General features: G+C 38.3%; 2 protein-coding genes across 3 annotated transcripts; both read right to left on the bottom strand.

Annotated features, from left to right (window-relative positions):
• Positions 1 to 7,157: 7,157 nt before the first annotated feature.
• On the bottom strand, positions 7,158 to 23,472 carry LOC125491192 (probable citrate synthase 2, mitochondrial). The gene is made up of 9 exons (XM_048632528.1): positions 23,317 to 23,472; positions 17,703 to 17,864; positions 17,239 to 17,468; positions 16,180 to 16,336; positions 15,511 to 15,710; positions 11,342 to 11,474; positions 9,664 to 9,809; positions 9,034 to 9,196; positions 7,158 to 8,237 (listed from the first exon to the last, which is right to left on the bottom strand). Exons 1-9 carry the CDS (start codon positions 23,359 to 23,361, stop codon positions 8,076 to 8,078), a joined length of 1,398 nt encoding a protein of 465 aa, XP_048488485.1. The 5' UTR covers positions 23,362 to 23,472; the 3' UTR covers positions 7,158 to 8,075.
• Positions 23,473 to 24,679: 1,207 nt separating this feature from the next.
• On the bottom strand, positions 24,680 to 26,396 carry LOC105384559. 2 transcript variants are annotated; one of them, XM_011554825.3, is made up of 2 exons: positions 26,199 to 26,396; positions 24,680 to 25,800 (listed from the first exon to the last, which is right to left on the bottom strand). In XM_011554825.3, exon 2 carries the CDS (start codon positions 25,793 to 25,795, stop codon positions 25,025 to 25,027), a length of 771 nt encoding a protein of 256 aa, XP_011553127.2. In that variant the 5' UTR covers positions 25,796 to 25,800; positions 26,199 to 26,396; the 3' UTR covers positions 24,680 to 25,024. The 2 variants fall into 2 exon arrangements, with proteins under 2 accessions (XP_011553127.2, XP_048488486.1); XM_048632529.1 differs by having other exon boundaries at positions 26,195 to 26,396.
• Between the last annotated feature and the right edge of the window lie 68 nt (positions 26,397 to 26,464).

Here is a 26,464-nt window from a genome sequence, read left to right on the forward strand (position 1 = left end):
GCCATTTATTTCCAAACTTAAGTAACTGATGTATATTAGTACTTACACTATATTTATTACATTATTAATTTAAATTAAGATTATAGTAAAGTATATTTTATTTATTTAATCTATTTCATAGTTTGGTCACCCATTGCTGGGTAAAGGCCTCCTCCATGTCTTTCCATTGTTCCCGTTGCCTTGTTTGCCTTTACCAAGTGTTGCCTGCTTCTCTGACAATGTCGTCGACCCATCGTCTCTTCTGTAAACCCCGTGATCTTGGGTTGTCCCTTGGGTACCAGTTTAGTACGCGTTTGCTCCATCGATTGTCTGTGTATCTTGTGACATGTCCTGCCCATTTCCAATTTTGTACGCAGACCTCGCATCGCTCTTATCACACTACATCTCACTTTGTCTCTTAGCTTGATTCCCAACATTGATCTTTCAGCTGATCTTTGAAATTTTTTAAGCTTACTGATTATGTTTTTTGTAGGCCATATTTGACAGCCATATGTTACAGTTGGGAGAACTGCACTTTCCATTAGTTTTTGTTTTAAGTGAACTGGTAAGCTTGGTAAGTTGCTTTTAAAAATGTCTTTGTGGAGCCAGTATTTTTTCCATTCTAGAGTAATTCGCCTGTCAATTTCTTTGCTCACATATTCAATATTATATATAATTATTCCATATATTTATGTACTATAAAGCTAGCGGCGAAATCTTAAAAAATATTAGTTCGTCATATAATTCGTATAAAATTCATAATTAATACCCATAATTATGTACAGCTTGGCACAGCGAAAAATGTACGGCTTAGCTTCTGTATTTAAAGGTATGTAATCTTGTATATTTAGCATGTGTTTATAGTATAATCTTTAGTTAGATATAGTATAAAGGTTATTATGTTCTCATTCCATAATTTTATTGAAACTGGCCATATCATATCTGCAATGAACTGAATTCTTAGCGTTGGACCATTATTTCATATAAGTAAGGGTTGCCTAGGGTGTCTTCACAGGGTCTGAATACTTTTAGTTATTTAAAACTCTATCAAAATAACTGCGTTTATGTTTCAAGTCCCATGTAACATATATGTAAATATGAACCTATATATATATATATATATATATATATATATATGTGTGTGTGTATATTTAATGGATAGCTATATCTTAATGGCCTATAACCAAGTAAAAACAACGACTCCAGTTTCGTAATGGCTTGAAACACCAATTATTTATGGTTAGTTTAATATATTTTTTATTAATTATTATAGATATTATGTAAGAAGTAAGCGTTGTATGTATTGAAGGATATACCACCTACTTGTGTTCTACTTATTATTAATGTATTGGTTATGATGTGTAATATAGGATGGGTAACTAATATAACTCCATTAACTTTGTAAGAAATAAGTAATTTAAACTTCTCATATTTATACATGCATATTTTGTAAACAGCATTGTAATATGTTTCAGTAATTTTTTATATAAAAAAACCTATTTATAAGATGTTGTTTATACTTAATCAATATTATTATATTAAGTACTATAAAGTAACTATTAGACATATTATTATGTAGGGTCGTAGTGGCTACTGGTTACAGTGTACTACTACTACAATCTACTTTAATTTTGTCTATTGCGATTATGGCGAAAGTTAATACTGGGTGAATTGTACAGTGTATTATAACTTATTTAAATCTATTTCACGCTTGCTCTGTTACTATACAGTATACTGAGTGGCGAATATTATTTAACTGTACTTACTTTGCGAGTAAGTTAACACTTCTCCTTTAGTTAAAAGTTTGTGTCAGGACAGGACGCTAAAAACTATATCAGTGTACTAAACTAAATAAGAAAAATGAGCATGGGGATTTGAAAAACACTGTACCACTCACCCTGCTAAACCACAGTCGCCAAGCACAGCGAAAAACGGGCTTTGCCCTTTTTATATTTGGCTCTGTCGTACGCGCATCGCATAGTGCCCTCTCGCTCGCACGCTAACCTTGATACCCAGCGGCAGAGATTGTGATTGGTTGTAGATGCAAAGGTCAACGTTCGATTTTCTCTGTGCTTGCCGACCGGCCTTATATGTACATATTTAAATAATAATTGTAAAGTCATTGTAAAGTGTTCTGAATAAACACTATAATTGTTCCGTAACCGCATTACCTACAGTGTTAACTAACAACGATACTTGCAACTATTGGAATTGAATTTACTAATAACTTTTTACTATTACTGTTATGTGTGTATTAGTGGGCCTATTTATCTACTGTATTTTTGCATTTATGAATAATGGATTGTAGATTCTAGGTATATAAGTAACCAGGGTTGTATTTTGAGTTGATGTATTTTGCTATGTTTTCATAGTTACTGTACTAATTAGGTACTTTATGCTTTATTATAAAGTGTAAAATGGTCGGATTTTGTTGCTGCTTATGGATATATATATACAACACTTAAAAAATCTTATCCATACTAGTCTAGCAATTAGCAGCAGCGAATTCCGATCCCGTAATATTAATAATGGTAAACATAATGTAAGGTTTATATATTCTTAACTATTCAGTAGGTATACTTTATATTTCATTCATGTACCTATTTGTAAATTTTTGTATTTAATAAAGTGTAGCTCGTGACTGCTGTGTTTTACTACTACTGGAAAATCAATAGAATTAAATAAACTGAGACATGCAGTTGCATGAGAGAACTCTCTTGTAGTCTATTGCTGTAACCTTAGATGATAAGTTCATGAATTTAATAGTTTTAGTGAATAGATATTGGCTGGTCTGGCTACATCTACATAACTATACATACTGGCTGTATCTTCAAACATCATTGTCCAATGAAGCGAAGCTCATTATTGTTGCATATGCGAAATACAAGTTGGTATTCAACCACACTTAAATTATTAATTAATCAGCCCATACTTACATGTTCAGAATGACTAGTTTTGGGATTTCATACGGAAGAGCACCCATGAAAGACTCCCTGTATAATAATAGCATAGAATAACGAGTACTAGTATGTTCTTGTTATTTCTATGATAATAGATACTAGTAGGTAATAAAGTATCAAATAAATAAATATAGGTACAGTTCGGTCCAAACCAGTTGATATAAGTAAGTCCTGTAGTCTTTGAAAGATGAATAATATAATAATAACTTGCTATTCCCGCGAGCTTCGCTTCGCCTTAAAAAGTTTTCCCGTGGAAATTCCGGGATAAAAAGTAGCCTATGTTCTTTCGCAGGAGAACTAAAGTTACCGACATAGCCAAAAGGATTAGCACGCTGAAGTGGCAATGGGCTGGCCACGTAGCCCGCAGAGCCGACGACCGCTGGAGTAGAAAGGTTCTGGAGTGGAGACCCCGTGTCGGCAAACGGCGTGTCGGTCGCCCCCCAACCCGTTGGTCTGATGATCTGCGGAAGGTAGCGGGAAGCCGCTGGATGCAGATGGCGGGTGACCGTTTGGGGTGGCGATCGTTAGGAGAGGCCTATGTCCAACAGTGGACTACGGAAGGCTGAGAGAGAGAGAGAGAGAGAGTTCTTTCCCAGGGTCTAGACCAGTGTTTTTCAACCTTTTTCATGACACGACCCCCCTGGTATTAAAAAATATTTCGCGACCCCCTTGACCCTTCGGTTTTTATTTACATGTAGGTATGTATAAAGGGGCCAAAAAAATATTGGGTTTTGTTTTATTGGCTACCATATAAAAAGTCCTAAATATAGTCAAAGTATCTTATTACTTATGTTAAATACAGGGTGTTTCAAAAAGGGTTTACTTACTAAGTCAAAACCTATATGTGCAATTGTGCATCATGGTATATCTGTCGCAGGCAACTGGTTTAATCTCCTGTTTGATTGAACCACTAGCCCGTTCATTGGATGGCGCTATTCAGTTGTATGACTAAAGGACAACTCGTCAAGTCGTTGATTGTAACGTTCGACGTCTTGACTGAACGTCATTCAGCGAAGTCGTTGAATGGGATATAGAATAGCAACTTTGTAATGTCTGGTTAGGGTGAACATCACCAGACAAGAGTCAACAAAAAGACTATGTTACAAAGCTCTTATCTCACAAATTAACTAAACAATAACAATAAACGTACCTTCATATTGTTGTTCATAATTATCAAGTTTCGCCACTTTTTTTCTTTGAAACTATCCGCCCGCGGCGTAATAATAGGTAAATCCATGTTGTCACACTATTTTAACACCAATAACGCACTTTAAAGCTAATTTATTTGCAAAAAAGTAACAATATAGGTGCTTTTTGTGTCAGCTGTTAGCTGTTAGACGCCATATTTGTTTTATTCACCACCTGACTGATTTTAAGTCAGCTAACTAGTTGGACGTTTTGTGACGCTTGTACAATCAACGTTCGGCCTAGTCATACAACTGAACAGCGCCATCCAATGAACGGGCTAGTGGTTCAATCAAACAGGAGATTAAACCAGTTGCCTGCGACATATCTAAGCCCGAAATGAAATCAGAATTTTATTTCAAAACTTGCGGAAAAAATACCCTTTTTGCAACACCCTGAATAATTTAATTCTGTTATTACTATCAGCCTCTGGATTCACTTTGAAAAATTTGAGAAGAGTTGTTAATTTATACGTAATTTTAAAAACCATTATATTTTAATATATTATTTTCTGCACACATTCAGTGGCGGATTTACAAATTTGCCGCCCGTAGGCCATTAATATTTTGCCGCCCCTACTGACTTTTGAAATTCAATACGTTAGTTTAATTCCGTTATTAGTACGATTGTGAACTTAATCATATTTCTGTCATTTACCTAATAGTAATTAGATTATTTTTGCAACCCGCTATGTACTGAAGAGTTTAATGTTGACCTAAATAGTTTAATTTGACAGGAAAATAAAAAACCCGTAAAAAGACTTTAAAGCGTAAAACATCTGTAACTTTTAAACGGCTAAATCGATTTTCAGCAAACTTATTGTCTAAGAACACTCTCCCGTAGAACACATGTGATACAAAAAAAAAACTAAATTGAAATCGGTTCATTCGCTCAGCCCCCCTACTCTTGAAAGGAAATGTATTGCGTCTATCTTTCGTTGTCAACATTAAAAAATTATAACTTCTCTTCAAAAGCATTTTTACAAAGACTAAAAATACCTACTTATGTAAACAGCTAGGTAATGCCTATTTTAAGAACCTAGAAACAAGAATAGACGAATTTTAGACGACCGAATGGCGTAGTGGTTAGTGACCTGACTACTGAGCCGATGGTCCCGGGTTCGATTCCCGGCTGGGGCAGATATTTGTTTAAAGACAGATATTTGTACTCGGGTCTTGGGTGTTGATATTTATATTTAGTATCTATCTATCTATGTATTTGTGTAGATATATCAGCTGTCCGACACCCATAACACAGGTTCTGCCTAGCTTGGGGTCGGATGGCCGTGTGTGAGATGTCCCCACATATATATTTTTTTAGAATATAATGCATAAAATTTAGAAGTTATTTTACAATAAACGCCAAAAAAGACTTTTTTGACCAAAATTTAAAATAAATTCTTCATTCCGGGTGCTTGGTTCTTAGTGCTAGGTTCTTATAAAAGGCTTTATCTTGATGAACATTTATGTATTTTTACTTTTTGTAAAATCGATTTTGAAGAGAAGTTATGATTTTTTAAATGTTGCCAACGCAAGACAGACGCAATACATTGCCTTTCAAGAGTAGGGGGGCAGCGGTGTGCAATGCGAAGTGCTATCCAAGTTTTGGATAAATAATAGTATGCTCCAAATTCTGTTTTCACAGTAGCAAAGATAGATACGAGTATGTATGTAATGATCCAGAATCCGGTTTTATCGAAATATTACAAAGCGTTTATTAATCGTTTTCGTATTTTATAATCGTAATTTATACATGGATGGTGTGCACGTATAATTAATTATAAAAAAACTACTTATTTGCCAAATTTGCCGCCCCTCTCAATCTGCCGCCCTAGGCACTGGCCTTTTTGGCCTATAGGTAAATCCGCCACTGCACACATTGGAAGCAAAAATGACCTGAAACAAAAAATCAATCAAAAAACCTTCTCTAATTTAATAATTTACGGTGAGAGGCAAGATGAAGTAAGAGTAGACTCGAGCTAATTGTATTCTTCTATATGTAGGTATCAACAGAAGATTTCTCGGGAAAACTACAGATTTTGGCCAGATTTAGTAGTAGTAGTTTGCTATAAAAATCCATGCTCGCAAGGATGGAGTAAAATGCCTATGATCGCTGATCTATCTAAAAGAAATATTAATTAAATTAATTGACTTTATAGTATTTTTTCACTAAAGTACCCAGTTTTTTCGACCTCTGGCGACCGCCCTACAGAAGCTTCGCGACCCCCTAGGGGGTCGCGACCCACAGGTTGAAAAACACTGGTCTAGACCATATGTATACCAAATTTCATTCAAATCCGTTCAGTAGTTTTTGCGTGAAAGAGTAACAGACAGACAGACACAATTACTTTCGCATTTATAATTTTAGTTAGGATAATATAATAAATTTATTTATTCAGTACAAGAAACACAGTTAAAACTTAAGGGTTAGGCTAATAGGTGGTTAAAGTTTCATAACTTTCATGTTATAGCTGCCAACTTCAGAACAATATTTTTGTTTGAATCGAATCGTACGTATAGTATGTTTAATAAAATGAACTTTCTTATTGGTTTAGCATTCATAATCTATTCGTGAACACCCTACTTTGTTTATTACTGTAGATACCTATTGACGTCAGCCCCAGTTTTACCAGTCTGTTAGATCATTAACGCCCCTGTTACATTGTAATGTCATTAATTATGGGTACGTCATCTCCATATTAAATTACAACTAATGCCTTGATATGATCTAACAGAGTACCGTGGAACTGGGGCTTAATGAATACCTAAATACTTATTTAGTCAAAATATTGAGAATCACCAGCTTTTAAGCATGTAGGTACTTACCGCTGAACACAGACCGTATAATCATATAACTAATAAGAAATAGTGAGTGCAATGCAACCTGCAGAGATCATTGCACTGTACATGGCAACCGCATCTTCCTGAATGCAGTTTATTATTGTCCCTGAAGGCATCCCTCGAACGGCAGTCTGTAAATGTCGCATTCTGTGGCAGCCGGCCAGCGGCAGCGGGGGATAAATAACAACGCACATTGATCTACACCGTCCCGATTTATTTATAGTATTGTCAAAGATGTATTGTATTGTTTTCACCAAACGAGGATCTCACCTCGTTAAGTTAATCCTAATTTAAACTGCAATAAATAACAGAAATAGTTTTCGTGTAACACTAGCACGAACGTATTGCTACAAATCATGATGAACTCAACCGCATAGATATGGGCACTTTAGCTGTATCAGTTGTTACATTAACTTTATGTATTCGTTAAATACATTTACAAGTAAAACAATGATGAAATTAAGATAACACTTTGGTAACTTTATTGTCTACTTAAAGTTAAAAATATGAAAGAAAATAAATAAAACATGATGACAGAAAGTAAAGAAGCCCAAGAGTCGACTAGAGACTTGCGTCTCGTCGTACCCGATACATACACGATCACACCGTCGCGTGTAGCGGCTCTATGCTCGGCGCTCATACAGAAAACTATGTTCATTCAAGCTTTAAATATTGAGTAAACTGCTTATAAGACTCGCTACAGTGTTTGCTCAGCCCATGAAGTAATGGAAATACAACAAGATTACACTAAAACAGTATGCACAGCATACCATGTTACATTAACTAGAGGCGCCGCGACGACGCCTATCCCGCTACGTTCCTTCACTACGGGGGACAGTTGTATCACACCACCATGATTGTTACAATCGATCACTTAAATACCACAATAAAAAAATAAATTATTAAGTTTTAATACACAATATTTTCATCACAGAAATAAATAAGTACATTGAAATTGAATTCAATTCACGAGATGTCTAAATGTTAAATTAAACAAAATGCATTCACACCTTTTTTAAGACTACGTGAAAAGTTGACAAGATTCTCTTATTGTGTGGTGTTTAGTGTGAGACAAGCTGTGGGGGTTTGCTGTGGGTTGTGTGTGTGGGGTCTACTTGGCGTAGGTCTTGATGAGGATGTCTGAGCTGAGCGACTTGGGCCGCTCGATGGGCAGGCCGAGCGCGCGGGACCAGATCTGCTGCGCCAGCACTCCCAGCGCGCGCGACACTCCGAACATCACCGTGTAGTAGTTCATCTCCTTCAGACCGTAATACTGTGGAATAGAAAAGACAAGAATCATTTATTTGTTTGAAACGTCGGCTTACTAGTTAACTTGGGAGAAAACAACGCACATCAGTCAAACTATCAGTATATTTTTTTATAAAGGCTTCCTTTTAAAGGTTGGATGCTCCTTTTGTTTGGAGCATAAAAGGGGGCAGGCAAGGTCACTTTAAACGGTCATACCGCACTATATTGTGAGGGTGAAACTGGTTGGCTTGGCACTTCAAATGCAGACAAGACTTGATTATGATGAGATTTATAATTCGAGATAGTGAAACATAAGTCTGTGGTTTAACATCAACAAGGAAAGCATCGAATGAGTGATAAAAATCATAGATTTAATAAATTTATAATTTTCCTGGGTTCCAGGAGTTTTTGTATGATACTACGATAGGTTATCAGGATAGATCTTCGATGGCACATACATATCAATATTACTATCGCTTATAAACACAGCAATGATACAATCTACACAATTTGGCGTACTACCTTACGTTTGACGCAGATCGTAAAAACCCAATAGAGTTAATAGATATGTATGATGTAAAATGAGTTCGCTATCTTTACGACCACCTCAATAAGTCTAGACAACACATAAAAACTGACCACATTTCGATTGGTCCAGATACCCGACGAACGACTACATCATATCTTTCCACACATAAGTAAATTACTACGAAGGCAAACATACTTCAGGATAGTTTTCTCAACTCAAAGCATAACATAGAGGAGGTCAGAGTGTCAAAAGGTCTCCAGCTCAGCACGAGCTGTAGTCAACAGTCCATTACCTGTAGCAGCACCCCGGAGTGGGAGTCCACGTTGGGCCAGGGGTTCTTGACCTTGCCCAGCTCGGTGAGGATGGGCGGCACCACCTTGTACACCATGGCGACCAGCTTGAACAGCGGGTCGTTGGGCAGGTGCTTCAGGGCGAACTCACGCTGGCATGTGTATCTGTGCGGGAAGGGGAGGTTAATGATTTGAAAGAAAGAAACACTTATTTGACACACTGAACAATAAAACAGATTTGGGAAGAAGTTTAGACTGAGCGAACTCGTATGGCGTAGTGAAGCGTGTGTATGTTGCTTCGATTTCGATAAAACTTAACAGTAACACGTCAGATAAACACAGACTACTTTTTATCTTGGGTTTCCTATGTGGAAATATTTTAAGGGGAAGTTCACACTCCCTACAGCCCGCTGGACCAATGACCTTAGAATCTCCTTAGACTCTAAGGTTATTGGTAAACAGCTAACCAGTAGTGGTTGGACGATAAATTTAGAGTGTTGTGGTGCTCCTTCGGAGAAGCCTATATCCAGAAGGAGACCTTTACAGGCTGAAGTAAGGATAGAAGAGTAGGGAAAGTGTTGCTACATACGAAGTTTCACGGGAAAAGCTAGTAATAATTTCGTGTGACTAACCTGGGGTCAGTCTTCCTGAGCACGGCGTGTCCGTATCCGGGCACGACCTGGCCGGACTTGAGCGTCTTCCAGATGAACTCCTTGAGCTGGTCCTCGGTCACGTTGTCGCCCACTTGCTTGCGGAGCTTCTCCAGCCACACCAGCACCTGGGGAGACATTGAGGGTTAGTAACTTGGAGAGACGGCTCGGGAGTTTCTTGCCTCTGGGCTTTCACCAAAGAGCACGTGAATGAAAATCATCGTTATGAACATAGCGGACAAAGGTTCCACTCGAGAGAGCCAGGTGCAGGTACTTACACCCCCACACAGAATAGAATAGAATAGAATAGAATAGAGCATAGCGGAGTCCGTAATGGGTGCGCTCTGCTCGCAGTGGAAGGCGAGGACAAGGACTAGCCAGTCACAATTGATGCGTCACTCGTGGATACTCCTCACATGCGGTAAAAGTAAATGACCGGCCTAAGTTAGCGGTCTCTTAAAGGCCTAAAGCTCAGCATATGCTGCATGAACAAGATATTTATAATGTTTAAAAACATGCGTCTACTCGTAATGAATCATTAATTAGTTGAAAACGACCTCTGTTTATACAAAACTTTTACGTAAGTGCAACATAGTGAATATTGATCACATGACTTTTGGCGCACTGCCGAGATAACGTTTTCGCGCCATTCTGTCGTTACGTACTGTGTCAATTTCTCCGCTATAGGTAAGGTGAAGTGCGGTAATTGCAACTCACTTCAATAACTCCCTCTAGAGTTACTTCATTGTAAAACGACATACTAAAATCAATTTTACATCATAAAAGTTCTACCCAAAAATGTAGATAGCGCTGATAGCTCAAGAATTGTGGGAGTTATTGAAGTGAGTTGCAATTACCGGATAGTTGCAATTACCGCACTTCACCTTAGGTATATTATAGCGAAGGATTGTACGGACGGATAACGTATGCCGATATAAGGTGGGAGTATTTTACAGAGACAGTCATTTCCATCGTAATTTTCAGTAACTATCAACACATTTCATTCTCTAAAGCACTTGTCTCTAAAGGCTTGTGTGCTGAGATTTTCAGCATCAGCATTATGTATAACTAATGTTGATTCTGCCGGTTTTTGCCCAGTATAGCTGACCTAGTTCCCACTGCAGATGTCATTCTAGATTTAGCACATGTTGCAGTGTCTGATGCACTTCCTCTCTCAAGAAAAGTTATACATAAGTAATATTATCAAGTGATTTTTTAAATAATGTTTGAGGGCAAGTTACTTAAGAGTTAAGTTATTTCCTTATAACATGATTTAACCCTAGTCCAGCTCTAGTGATTGTCTAAGAAGAAGAATAAAGATTAAATTTCCAATAAAATGAATACAACTCTATGGGCTATATTTTCACCAGGACACCAGCATAGACGGTCGAATGGCGTAGTGGTTAGTGACCCTGACTACTGAGCCGATGGTCCCGGGTTCGATTCCCGGCTGGGGCAGATATTTGTTTAAACACAGATATTTGTTCTCGGGTCTTGGATGTGCACGTAAAATGGCAATAGGCCCGCCCCCTATTACATTGGGACTAACATACACTCTGGCGAAAAGTGGGTGCAGCAATGCACCTCTGCCTACCCCGCAAGGAGTACATTAGTACAAGGCGTGAGTGCGTGTTTTTTTGTGTGTGTGTTTGATACAAACCTCCTGGTTGGCGAGTCCGTGCAGTGGCCCGGCCAGTCCGTTGAGGCCGGCCGCGAACGACAGGTAGGGGTCGCTCAGAGCCGACCCGACCAGGTGCGTGGTGTGCGCAGACACGTTGCCGCCCTCGTGGTCACTGTCGGGAGACTCAGGGTTAGGGTGACGGAGTAGCGGGAAGTATAGTGTGGTAGCAGGGCAATACCGGGTGGCCCAAAGAGTGACGTCCAAACGTAAAAAATAGATTCCTTAGGTCAAGGGGTAGCCAAATCACCCCCATGAAAACTTTTTTTTTTGTGGCATCAAAATGTTATCTTTGGACGTCACTCTTTGGGCCACCCTGTATACATGTCTATCTGGCCCCGTGGCACAGGTCACAGCGCCGCATTTATAGGGAATCGCGATATAGTAAGGTGTATCTTTGTCGATAAAAGACCTGTGCAGCGGGGACTGTAGGCAATTTCTTTTGGGAGGAACCTGTCAAGTGCCTGCCCAAACGAAATAGATTGTATACAGGAACATTGAAGGTAGTGAACGTACTGACTTTGAATCAACAAAGGTTACAAGGTTGGATGTTTCGTAGTTTGTCTGATTTATAGACTTTTAGTTTTCAGTTATAAGTTAAATTTTGTTGGTTCAGATTCGGCCAGCTTATCTACAAATTCTCTAAAACAATAAAATAGTAATCTATAATTTAGCATTCAAATACTTCGCCAAGGCCGCATCATTGAGATCGCATTGCAGATTCACTAAACTATACACATATTGTATTCACTAATGCCTAATACCAGTCTAGACAGTCATTAGGGCTTAGCCTGTAGTTAGACGTCACAAATCATTGTGTACAGCCTGCTAAGGCTTCGTTACTGCGGCGATATGATATTACGCTGTGTGAGATATGTTCATTATCTGAGCTGATAATTTGTTCCACGTACTTGAAAATACATAAGATAAAGACGCAAAGCGTAATATGTAACATAGGTATTCATCTTAATATATTACTTACCTATAAGAACCTGCCTAATCTGAATCTCCTTCTGGGTGGAAAAGTGCTGCGTGCGCTGATTTTATAGACATATCTATCTTTATGCCAACATTTAAAAGAACTCGGCTTTTGAGCTAGTAGTAAACGCAATTATGAGACAAAGTTACATAATACTTTGTGAAATGGTGGTAGATGACTATCGACAAATAATTGTAAAATTTTACGTCGATTAAACCATTTGAATTTGAATTTGAACTATCTACATAGGCAGAAAATATAATATTTTGTTTAAAATACGGTAAGTTATATGGTGAATACTTTCAGTTATATGGTACACTCTTCAGAGATAGTATATCAGTAGCATTAACATTCTACGGATCGATAAACCGTATTAGTAAATTCAATTAGTTGAGCTCACGTTGACAACACAAGCATTCCTTGTTTAAAAATACACAGTAAGTACAGTTCCACCTTTTTATCTGGCACGGTTTAAAGTATGCAAACGGTGTCTTTATACAGTCGTTGGCATTCGGAAAAAACGTATCGTATAATGTTAGTGGCAGTGTAGGTATACGAGTAATCGGTACATTCGCGCACATTTGTCACCTGATGCACTAGGATTAATCTAGCTTTGCGAAAAATGTAGCAACAAAAGCCGTTATGAAATCGGCACGTTTAATGCAACAAGATAGAGTCGTGGTCACCGCATTAGGACTCCGAAACCTCGGATCCCATGAGCTAAAGTGACCCCCAGGCGTTGTCACCTGACTCAGGTATTGTATTGTATCGCCAGCGACCGTGCTATTGTTAGCTTCCACTCATTACAGTTCCGTGAAGGTTACAGCAACAGGACAAATCACGGTGACTTTGTAAGCCTGCCGGTTGCACAGGTAAATTAAAGTAGGTACATCTTTGTGGCATCAAATGATCTCTGCTCATAATTTAATTTAAATTTTCCGTGATATTCGAGACATAAATAAATACTTATTATCTATTTATACTAAATACAAATTGTTTTGGCAGTAATACGTATATCATTATTAAAACAGACATACGGAACTATCGGACAGATGTGCGACAAATTATAGTGTAAAATGTAATTGGTTAGTGTTATGAAATGTTTATGCGAGTTCGTGATCATTGTATTATGTAACTCCTATTAGTGAGACCCGTACGCGGCCAAGCTTCGCTGCAGAGTGGCGTTCGCATTACCACAATATTTACGAGCGAAGATGAGTAAAATAATTAAATGTGAAAATGACGGATACTTTTGCCGCATGGACAGATAAATTAATAAAGTATCCCGTGCTAAAATTATATTTTACGTTTTCTAAATCGGTCACACAACCAATCCAAGTACTTCCACTCATTATACCGATAAGTATTTCCAGAAGCATACAATTACACCCTGAGCCACAATAGTAAACTGCAGTGAGCCATTTTAATCGCCTCGTTATGTAACTAGAGTGTCGCGTCAGGGGGGTCACTCCATATAACGAAAAACGCAGTTGTGAAGCCACGACTCTGGCTCGTTGTATTAAACGTGCCGATGGCTCGACAGCTCTTGTTTCAGCTGAGTTTTTCGTGAGTATGGAGTAACCCCACAGTCACCTGAACGTTTTCATGAGTGCATTGTATTAGCGTGACTGTGCTATAGCCGTGTTAACCGCTACGCGAATCAAATCGACAAATACATATTAACTGGTCTTTTAATTCGAATTTTATGGTAATTCTGTCTAAAGATATTCTAAAAACTTAAAGTATTCTAGGCACACGGAAACCTAATGTGTTGTCATTTTAATTTATGAATATGCATACATTGAACATTGTGTGCCGCTCGGAGATAAGTCACGCTTCAAATTGGTTGGAAATTGACAAAATAGTTTAGTAAATAATTAGACTGTGTATTAAACCATATTATGCAGACACGTTTAGCACAAAAGCTGCATGAAATGAAACCATACCCAACATGTGTAGCAAACTCTAAAGTGAAAAATACTTAGTGAACACTCGAACCCTTAGTTTTTCGACTCATAACTGCATAGCACGGCGATGCGGTTGACCTAAATATGGGGGCCGTATGTGTTTTAGCACGACTCTACAAACACATGCCTACTTAGGCACGTAGCTGCAGTTTTCTTTTGTTTATTTAATGAACACACACGACATGGCTTTTGTATACGAAGCTCTGTAGAATTAAAACACTACGTGAATATTATACTGTATGTTTGTTTAATTTCTACTAAGTAAAACGATCGATTGCAAAACTCGGAAATTTTACGATTCGAAATAAACCAATACGTTATCGATTTTATGTACAAAAATAGATTTTATGCTCTTGAATCTTTCTCTTCTAGACTCACAGGCGAATCCCAAGGTTAGTCTTGTAGGAAAAGTAAAGATAATATTAGGAAAAAACTATCATTTTATAGGTTAAAACCCATCTATTAATGTATAAAGCTTCCGGCATTTAGACACTCCGACTGCATGTCAGATCAAGACCAAGTGAAGGTCATCGCAATTATAGTATTATCATCAACTCATTTTATGTTCATACTGTGATGATTATGATTGCCATGTAACTTACGTCCACTGCCGGCAAATGAAATCAAATTATTTACATAATAATATAATATTTCCCTCACTATAATCTCGAGAAGAAGATTAACTAAGATTGAACGGACAAAATATTTGTACAGACACTCGCAAAAGCTGATCACAGTAATTTATGGCTTGATTCACTCGCAAGCTATGAAAAAGGTCCACTCACAGAAATGTCTCCAAATCAAACATTTAATGCGCTGTTAAATGTAGTTCAATATTGCAGACTACGTCATTAAGCTAGTTATTTTTCCGTTTAGGAGTAGTTTGGTTCTATGGTAACTGGAACTTTTTCATAGCTTGCTTGTGTATCTCGCCTTATTGTTAGGTCTGTAAATTCTCCTCCCTGTTACTTTGTAACGTAAATCATACTGAAGGGCTAGTATGGGGCGCATTTAAGACGTGACAAGAGTTTTACATCGCGCTCACTCACATCGCGCTGCCTCAAGAGCGAACGCGACGGAGAACTCTTGTCAAGTCTTAATAGCGCCCTGTGCTACATGGCCTGGATGCTATGAATTGTAGCCGGGCCATGTCGACGGCAGAATTGATCAAGACTTCAGGCCACACAGATGCACAGCAAACTCACCTGTGAATAGTAAGGTACAGCCGCATCAGCTCGGTGAACTGGGGGTCCTCGAAGCCGAGCATGTTGCAGTAGTTGGCCGACCAGTCCTTGTTGTCGTCGATGGCGCCGATGCCCTTCCCGTCGCGGTACGTGTTGCGGTAGATCGTCGCCGCGATCACGGGCAACTTGGCGATCAGGTCCATCGAGTCTTCGTACGTGTACTGCAAGGGGGATAGACTTAGGGATTTGCTGCCAAGTGAGAGTGTGCTCTGCTATGTGAGGTTAAGAGTCAACCTGAGTTGAGGCGCAGTAAGGTGTACTGCAAGGGGGTATATAGTTAGGGATTTGTAAACATGTTGGAACGCGAGAGAGGCGCGTTCTGAGTCCAAGGTTCAGTTCGTGACGCTATACAAACATCAAATACCTTGTGTGGGATTGGTGGTATCTAGTGGGTATATACCAACCCCATATAAGGTAGGAAGAAATGATACAGTTCAAAAGGAGCCAAAGTGGCTTTGCTTTTGAAATCTGCTAGGTAAAACGCTTATATTTTTTTATTACAGTGGCCTAGAAGTCGAAATACTATTGAGGAATATGAGCTCTGGAACATTACAGGCAGATTATGACGTTGATTGGGGTCTTCATTTGCATGTTAACAGAAAACACACTTGAATAATCCAATCCTCTTACCTCCCAGTACTTGGACTTGTGCACGCCCTCGGAGTAGGCCTTGGCGAACTTGCTCTCGCTGTTGAGCGCGGTGACGGCCGCCGAGAACTGGGACATGGGGTGCACCTTGCTGGGCAGGTTGTTCAGCATGGTCACCACGTGCGCCGGCAGCTCAGCCCTGCGGGAGACAGTGGGGTGACCATCTACTTCAAAGGGGAAATCCTCAACCACTTACACAACTGTCGCTTGCAGTGGCGCGGCTTAACGCAATGAAATAGTGAAAATGAAACGAGTGAAATAGTTTTTTATGAATTCTAATAATACGACATTAGAAAGGCGAGTGGTTGTGAATAAGTTTACTAGTCTTCTCTTTTGGAAGACCATGGGCTTTTTCTGAACGGACAGTAGTAGTAGTAGTTATTGACGTTCATCCAAAACTTAATATTGTGTACGATTAACAGATATAAGTGGGTCAGAATGGCATAAGCGAGACGACTTTACGAGATGTCATGTGATTTTGCTTTATAAATGCGAGCTGGTGAGTAAATTTTCAAATTTCTGATTATGTTATACATATAGAGAGATATATTAATGGATGGGCCTATTCCTGCAATAAACCTGCAATCAGTATTGATAAGCTGGGACACGCCTTTACATTTGTTGCGTTCGTCACAATTGCTTTTTAATCGCCAAAGTCATTAGATCTAGTTCGTTTATAACAGCATCATGTTACTAATGGGTATGCTAAGTATCTGATACAGGCGGCTACAGTCGCATTCGTATCAACGACAAGTGTAATGCGCCATTCTTATCTCGACAATTTCGCCCACATTATCAAGATATGAGACTATACACCGCACCGGTTGCTAAAGCGGTATTTTATATGATTGCTCTCTCAACGCAACTCTTGAGACTAGCTTAGCAGGAAATGTTGCTTTACCATCAGCTTACATAATGAGCAAATTGCTATGTACTATGTTTTTTTCCGATCAAAAACAGTAACTCTTAAAACTCAATAAATATTCTACCCATTTTTCCTACCTTATCAGGACACCCTAACCCCAACTATAACCAACATACCTCTGCGCCCACTCCTTGGACAGGGCTTGCACCTGGGCATTGGTCGGGACTTCCCCGGTGACCAGCAGCCAGAAGAGACCCTCGGGCAGGGGCTCCCCGCCGTTGGGGGCTTTCGGGAGCACCTTCTGGCACTCCGGGATAGAGAGGCCGCGGAACCTGATGCCCTCCTCGGGGTCCAGGACAGACGTCTCCCACACGAGACCCTTGATGCCTCGCATGCCTCCGTACATCTGCGGGGATTGTGGGGGTCAATGATGGAGGGTTTAGGAGGTGTTTAATGCTTTGGAGTAGCCATAAAATGAATTAAAGGGTCATCATGTTATGTGTAAACTGGACTAGGTATGTTCCACTATAAATTTCAATATTATGTAGCGTTCATAATGATTTAAGACTCTCCAAGAGTTTACCAAGTGGATATTTTGAACGTAGGCTATTATTAAAGTAGAAGTTTCTAGAAGTCTTACCATGTCGACGGTGACCTCCCCGACCTTGGTGTTGCCATACTTCTTCCTGAACTCGCGGATCTTCTCCTGTTCTTTAGGGATCTTGTCCTGCAGGATGGTCCTCAGGTTCGTTTCTTCTGAGCTCAGGTTCCTCAGAAGAATCGACGCGGCCGGGCATGCTTTCTGCAACAACAAAAAATATAATAGTTAGTTGAGTAATTTTGCTTCTAAAACTACCAATACGTTCGTTCGGAGCAAACACACTGAAATTACATGGTAGTATTAATTCTAGCACGCAAAAAGATTCCTTAACTTGAGCCATGACCTAGTGAGGTTACTTACGGTGAACGTTTAATTCTAAAACCTTGTCACAAATAAGATGTCTTAAATAAGTGAAATAACCCAATGACTACTGCAGAAATTGCATTTATTCAGGGCTACGTGTGATATAGAATAAGTTTGTGTTACATAATATACCTAAAAATAAGTTATCGATGCAAGATACTGTCGGTGCGCCAATAAGTAGTAAATACAATACATGATATGTATAGAAATGCCAGAATATGTATACGTGAATGGTAATAGAATAACGCGTCTTTAGTTGGCATAAAAATAACCATAAGAAACTGCTGTAAAAATTACATCATAACCATTGAACTACCCATACAAAATTGATTACAAAGGTTATAAATGTTATTATACTTAAGCAATGTGTGTACACACAGCTATCGGTAACATAAAACGATTATTTATTGGACAAATTGGTTGTTACCCATAGGGCTAACTAATCGAGTTGGGCCTCGTAGGTCGCGGCATGTCACATAATTCGATCAACGTAATTGAAGGCGAATTGAAGGCGGCCCGAGTCTCAACGTTTCAATCAATATTCCCGCCGCGCCTATTCCGATGTACTGAACGTTTCATAAGCGAAAAGATAGAAGCTGCTTCTTCAAAGCTTTGTATTCTTGGTAAATTGGCATCTTCTCCCCATTTGGAATGAGCCTTTCTAGTAAAGACGAGGCATCTTTATCTTATAGACCCTTCATCATCATCATCATCAGCCCATAGCAGTCCACCGCTGGACGTAGGCGTACCCGAGACCCTTACAGATTCGAAATATGGGTTCACGAATGCTATACTTAAAAGGGGAAAATGTAATGTAAATGTAATATTTTCCGTTTTGTCGTTGAAATTACCAAGTAGATTTATATCAATATAAGACCGAAATTCCTTTTTTTTAACCGCCTTCGAAAAAAGAGGAAGTTCTCAATTCGTCTGTGTGTATGTTTTATTTTTTAACACAGAATAGAGTTGCTGTAGGGCCGCGGCTGACTCAGTGTCTGTTGACCTAATATTAGAGCATCGGATAACTCACTCCAGGAGCGAGTTGATTAAATTGCTGCTTCGGAAATAAACTTGCTTCGTATCATGTCAGTATAGTTGATTTCAGAGTTATGAAAAGATTAAGAGGATGTATGTTTAGCTGTCTTATGTTAGTGGGATCTACTCAGTGACTCAGTGGTTCTACGTAGACGGTACAAGTTAAAACAAAAATAATAATAAAAGTACTTATATTTTTTTTACAAAATATGTGCAGGACCCAGTCAGTGGCACTGGTAATTTCCAATTAAATAGACCTACTAGTAGTAGGCAATACCCTCGGAAAGACTATTTCTTCAACTTGAGGGGAAAACCTGAGAGCGGGCGATGGGGATTTGTCGAACACGTAATCCCTAACATACAGTACAGTACTTTTACATTCCTTCTTTATCTTTACTATGTATGAAATTTAATGGACTTTTTCAATTGCTATTTATAAACAGATGAAGCCAATACCTTCTGAACAACTAGGAAGGTTGTTACAAACGTATACAAGATATTCTAAATACCATATTTTATGTACGTCGCAACATCAGTATCGCTAGAGAATTATGATGTACGGTCGTGCTTCAGGACGTAAAACCACATCCTGACTTAAATTTCATATACCACCTAAAGGAAGGTGTTAGATACTACACTAACTCCCCTAACTCCATCCTTCTACTAGTTTACTCTTTTCTACCTCTACATAAGGAAATAAAGGCTTTAATATAATCGCACTATTGCAGGCTTATTGAATGGTTGACCTTGTGCGATGTCGGTCAAGTTCACGGCCATTAGGCGACGAACTGGTCTCATAAAGGAACTTGTGAATTAATCTAAATGTGTTTCGCTCCTTGTGAGCTGTGTGGTGCTATTAGGGGACCGCTCTTTCGAGTCTCATCGTGGCTTTATGGAGAAGAATCTTTGTGCATTTTCGTTATTCATTTCAGCGGAAATTACGCTCTGTTTGATCAAGAATATCTATTAAATTACATATACTATACATACGTGAAGAGGAAGAGAATAATGGGATGATGCCACGACTCTACACAATAATGTATACAATAATATCACATGCAATGTAATACTCCCATTTAGCTACCATATTTTATGTGGGTACTTACTTAGCCCATTTTTGGTTGAATAAAATCATAGCGTTTTTTCCCATTTATCCTCATCCAAAGGCTTATTCTGTGCTAATAAGGCCTTGTTTGCCAACATGAAGTCCTACAGTAACTGCAACGTTTTCCTTCATTTCATAACCGGTTGAGTTTAATTTGCCTTTTCGCTTACGTTTTCTTGATGATGACGTGGACTCACGCCCAAAATGTGCCGTCTAAAGATATTCACCCGCCGTGAACCTTGGCTTACGTAAGACACACCGCCGCTTGAATATTCAAACTGAATCTCACCTCAATGCCATCGGCTTAAAGTCCATGTTTTTAAAAACCGTTGTAAGGTAAACACTCGAATTGAATATTCAACGCCCAGAAACAATTTTATTCACCATTAGTGGTCTTGTCCGGTACAAAACCAGATACTAAATTACATTTTAAAATCTAATTCTTGCGTGTATTTCAACTATTTATTATTATCATGGAATGTCTTAAATCGTGAGACTTAGGTTTTAGATCATTTTTAGATCTTAGGTTCTCATCGCAAGAGCTAGTAAGTATCAGGAGAAGACCGGTCCATTCATTACAGAAGTACTTACTTTAGCATTATTTATTATCTATCTATCATTACGAAAGTCATAACTTATCAGCCAAGCCAATTTCCACGCAGAGCACATTTCCTGAACAATATTTACCGACGCAGGCACGTAGATAACTGAATTTCGCTAGCACAAGCAGCCCGTGACCCCAGAGATCGCGCCTCGCAGATACGGAGACAGCTGTAGTACTGAGATTGGGCGCGTGCCCGACGGTGGTGACCTATAGCCGTTTTATCTTTAGCCGGGACGCCGCAGAGGACGCGCCGGCCAGTGGGTGACATTGAAAGGACACCGGCCACGCACCGCGGCTCCACTCACCAGGAGGGTCACATGAAAACAATCTATCGGACCGCTGCTTTGATAGCCATAACTCTATCTCGATGTGTTCAGAGTACCGATGGCATGATAGCTTTAAGAAAAATCGTGAATCTAGAGTGGCGGACCCGTGATGTGATCATGCGTTGATAATCAACGTCGTTATGGCAGCGGTATGCTATTTTGGGAAAATCAGGATTGCCTTTATATATTTATCTAATTGTATCGCTTCCATATTGTTTAACTTAACTTTAGTTTAACAATGGATTTAGTTTATCTGAATAGTACATCGGAATCAGGAGTTGTGGATAGAAGGCGAGGCAGTCGCGCTTTTATCCATGTTATATCTCGACTCCTAGTCAATGGTAAGCTAATAAGATCATGCGTAACTTCTTTTCAACTTTCCACCATTATATTTTGTCATTACTTTCCACCATCACGTGGGTGCACGTGTTATCTACAATGATAATGGATGAAGTGATAATATACATACAATATAGCTAGCGCCGCTTGTGACAGATGAGATTAGAGCATCAAGGCCATTGATATCACTGTACAATGTACGAAATGTATGTACGAACGCCGAACTTTACCGTTGATTATAACCCACTACTGTGGCACTTCATACAATATCCTTACAGGTGGCAGTGATAAGCATGACTGTGTTAATTAACATTGAGTAAATGCAGTCTTTATGTCTGTCATTCAATGGAATTCACCATGAGGCTAAAAGTGGCTGTAAAAAGTACCACATACACCTGTAATGCCTGTATGGTATAGGCTGTATACATTTTAAAATAGGAGACAAAAGTACAATTCCACGATCACCCAGTTTCCTTATATTTGCAGCTAGTAACATAAAACTTTGTATCAAGGACTTGGTGACCTCTATCAGAACATTTGTTTTTGCACCGACATGTGGTATTTTGTGATTATAAATCATCTCCTATAATATATCTGAAGCACTGCTATACTTACTGAAATTATAATTTTCATTGCTAAAGTAGAAATATTTATTCCTATAAACAGTCAAAATAACAGATAAGTAAGCTTAGTATGATGGTTGAAACTGCCACAGGAAGACTCTCTACTTAAATATTAAAGTACCTATGTAGGTTTTTTTAAGCAACTTTTACTATGCAGTTTTTGCTTTTGTTAATGACTGTAAACATAAGTAATAAGTACTACATTATTATGTAGTAACAGTCACTACCTGCACAGACAGAGTATGTGAAAGGTGAGCGGCTATTGTCAGTTTAGGCTCAAATGAAAACTCTGCAAAGTTAGCCCTGCTTTCAAGCACATCATTTTCAACTAATTGAATTAATCAGTGCGGGGGTATGAATAAAGTTGATTAATGTATAGGGTAACAAAATAATAGAACATATTAATTGACTGCACAAAATTTCCTTCCTAAAAAAGAATAATTTTCCGTAATGAAATGGTACAAAATAAGGACATCTTATTATCACATTTTATGTTTGTATCATGAATAGAAATATGTGTTAAGTGTCTGCTATACTTTAGCAATCTTATCTCTCATACATATATCTGTATTATATCAGGAATCAAAAATGATGATAGACTAAAGGTCAATTATTAAACATTTTGTAATAGATCTAATGCAACTACTTGAGTAAATCAGGCAATGATTAGCAGTAAGTAAAGTGAATGCTACAGCCTGCCCCTACAATAACTACTAACTAGGTTCATCATAAACTTACTTACCCTTAGCTAGATATTATTATTTAATTAAAAAAGTTATATTACTCATTTCTATTCATGTTTTAAACTAACTTTGTAGTTAGGTACTTCATCAATGAGAGTCCTAACTACTTTTATTCATTGTAATTACCTAAGTAATATTTTCATGATTGTAAACCAGGCAATAGAGAAAATATTCAACGTACTCTTATACTTACAAGAGTTGAGAAGAAGCACAAAAAAATATGAATAACTTAGACGCATTATCGTTACGTACTGTTCATGCTTATCTATAAAACTCCAGTCACCTGATACGACGAAAAATATATAAATTTATGTAAGAATCATCTTAACCAATATTTATAAGCAATACTTCTAGATTATAAACTTATTTCCACCAAGTTTTCTTTCTCATTACATAACTTGAAATGTGCCCTGAGGTTAGAAAAAACTCAGGAATCTCCATGCACTTCTGTCCAGTGACCCACAACTACGAGCGGTAAATATAAGTCAAACATTACTTTATTAATTAAAACTTACCTGTAATTCAGCAAATTTGGTAGATGTAATCCTGTAGAGTGCCATATTTGCAATCCCACCGAACGAATACGAGTTCACAAAACCACGACCGTCACAGTGACAACGCGGGCGATCGATGACCACAGACAACTTGAAGTAACTTTTTTTGGGATATTTTTGCTATTTTTTATTTAGTGTTGCCCATGTTAAAATTTAACTAAAATCCATAGACCTTCAGAATAATAATGACATTTCTTTGAAAGTCAACGAAGCGTGCGTGGCCATTCCAATGACAAAGGAATAAGGAATAAATCTTTATTCCTTTGTCATTGGGCCATTCTTATTCTTAGTTTGAAGTAGTTGCCAAGAAGACCATGTGTGTTGCATACTCAGAATAATAACCATCAGTATAATTATGTTCTTTGTGGGAAAACTTGTAATAAGCGCTTTAGCGTCAATTCACACGTACCACAACCACACCACGTCGCAGCGACAAAATGTGGTCAAGCTGTGGTTACGTGTGAATAGTGTGACAGCGGCTTTTTGCAGTTGCGTTGTGGCAGCGACAAAATGTCGATGTGGTTGCGTTGTCGCTGTCATTGTGATGTGGTAACCACGTCGTCGTGTGCAGTTAATACGGAGAACAGGTTGCCGCGGTGCCGCCGCCGCGTGGCGGCGTTGCCGTTGTGATGTGGTTGCGTTGTGGTTGCGATGTGGTTGCGATGTGGTCGTATTACACAGGTGGTCGATAACAACGGCAAAATGTGGCACGTGTGAATTGGATTATTCATTGTCAATACAAAATATACGCCCGACCACATCGCGTGGTTGTGGTGTGGTTGTGGCTGTGGTGTGGTTGTGGTACGTCTGAATTGACCCTTACTCTTCCATACTTTGCCGAACCAGCGTTGATAAGAGTGGGTTTTATTCTCAGAGTAACGACAAAGTTTTCACTGAGGAAAATAACACTACGTTATAGTTTTCACTGAGGAAAAAAAACACTATGAAAGTTTTATTCAAACAGTTATGGTTTGTATAGGTAGTTAGAAAGGATAATAAGTAAGTCATAATAATATTACTCTACCATCATGTCACAAAGGACTTGAGGAGTTAATAGTTGATAAAGTATTGTTCAAAGTTCAGAATTTCTTTTTCCACAAAATAGGCAACAGGTTTTTATGTAGATTATTCCCGAGACCGCGTTGTATTATGATATAGAATATGTACTTACATCATAGTAAGTCTGTTCATAGACTAGAATTGAGTCAGTTGCTATCTTAGATCCTCAGACCAACTACAAACTGATCAATATAGGTGGGTCATAGACTTACTACATGAGGTAGGTGGACCTTGCAAACTTTCAGAAGAAATGATTACACAAGAAAATATTTATGTGAATTCCTATATTCTAAAATATAAATAGGTCCTTATTTACTATTAAATTTAAATAGGAGTTGATCAATTCGAAAATAAAAATACCATTGGTACCTTACTGTTTAGGCATACATAACAAACTAGGAATCTAAGTATTCAAATAACAGATTTCATTATTTAATGTATAGTAATTTCATTAAAATGTTTAAACTGTGTCATGAGTACATTATAATACTTTTATGTCAATAAGGGCTACACATTTGAGATACATGTAGGTTTAACAATTAGGTATTTATCATTAACTTATTATATTAACTACTACCTTACTTTAAAATATGATCAGTGAAGACAACATTCACATCCTCAATTCTGGAGCAACATCAAAGTGGTATGAATTATATGAACAGGGCTTTCTCAGCTTCTCCTTAATAATATCACAGGGTGACATGGTGCTGAAGTCAAATTTCTCAATAGTACATTCATATTTTTCTTTCAAGTATGGAGCAGCAACAGGTCTGTACCGTGACGTCAAAACTTTTCCAAAGTTAGAGCATTTTGCTCTGGGTATTTTTTGCTTGAGTATGTACGACATGTCTGTTATACACGGCAGCATGGGTTCAGGAGTCAGGGGCTTGGCTACTTCAGTGTCACAGTCAATGAACTTGGGCTCAAACAGGGATTCCAGGGAGCTACTAGTGCTCAGCACTGGCGGCGGTGTCGGCGGCATGGCAGATGGATTGCAGGGAGAGTTCTTCAGAGCAGCCATTAGGTCTATTATACATTCCTTTTCAGATTCGTCTTTAATTTTGACATTCCTCATTTTCTCCTCTAGCCTTTGTTTTTCTTCAGCTTCCTCTTTTTCTCTTTTCTCTTTAGCTTTGAGCATGTTGGCCACCTGCATGGCAAGGATGCTTTGTATGGGACTGTCCCCTACTGGCAGTGTCGGTATGGGTAGTCTCTGCCCCGGCGTGAATGTCAGCCGGGAATCAGACTGACTTCCTCCAGTGAGGGACGGCAGCTGGATACCGTATCCTGCACCATCTGAATGGCTACCTTGGATTTTGGTTTTAGACATGTGATTATCAATCAGCTCCATTAAAGATGAAAATGAACTTGAGTCCGACATTTTACCTGTAATTTACAAAAGAAATAAGTAACAATTCATAAATATTATTCCTAATTAAGTTGCAATTTGTTAATCTTTGTTGGTGTACGAATAAAGTGTATTCTATCTATCTATCTATTCCCCATGCTGTAGGTAAGTAAATACACTATCCTGTAGACATAGTAAATGTTAATCACACATTACTAATCATTGAGGTCAAAGCATAAACTTTAGGAGAGGACAATACTGAATTGAGTGAAAGTTTACAGGGCCTTAATCAATATCGGATTTAATCATTTTACACATTTTTTTGCTACATATAGAGTTTTTCCTGAGAAAAGTCACAACATACGGTATCTATTTAATAGATATGAACCAAGTATTTTGGTCAAAGAATGAGACAAACAAAGAAACCTTGACTTACTTGATATGTAGATTTCTAGACTTAATACAAACAAAAACAATTTCAATGCCGTAAAACAATTGGACTTTTTATTTCATATGAAATAAATAATATGACGTTATTGTAAACTGTACGAAATTTTGATAAATAATGATGTAATTTGTTTACAAGTCTACAAGTAAAAGCACAAAAAAACTTGAGTTGTTTGTTTAATTGACATCAAATTTGACATAAAAAAGTAAGTCATGTCATCTGTCAATAAAAATATGTCAATAATATTTATTTTA

Source organism: Plutella xylostella, chromosome Z (assembly GCF_932276165.1).
Source record: "Plutella xylostella chromosome Z, ilPluXylo3.1, whole genome shotgun sequence".
Classification (NCBI taxonomy): domain Eukaryota; kingdom Metazoa; phylum Arthropoda; class Insecta; order Lepidoptera; family Plutellidae; genus Plutella; species Plutella xylostella.

Bases quoted from the DNA above. Each gene is read 5' to 3' on its own strand.
- LOC105384559 (XM_011554825.3), bottom strand. From the start codon at position 25,795: ATGTCGGACTCAAGTTCATTTTCATCTTTAATGGAGCTGATTGATAAT.
- LOC125491192 (XM_048632528.1), bottom strand. From the start codon at position 23,361: ATGGCACTCTACAGGATTACATCTACCAAATTTGCTGAATTACAG. The intron at 17,865-23,316 runs GTAAGTTTTAAT...TTGTTGTTGCAG, and splicing joins CCAAATTTGCTGAATTACAG to AAAGCATGCCCGGCCGCGTC. The intron at 15,711-16,179 runs GTAAGAGGATTG...TCCCCCTTGCAG, and splicing joins ACAAGTCCAAGTACTGGGAG to TACACGTACGAAGACTCGAT.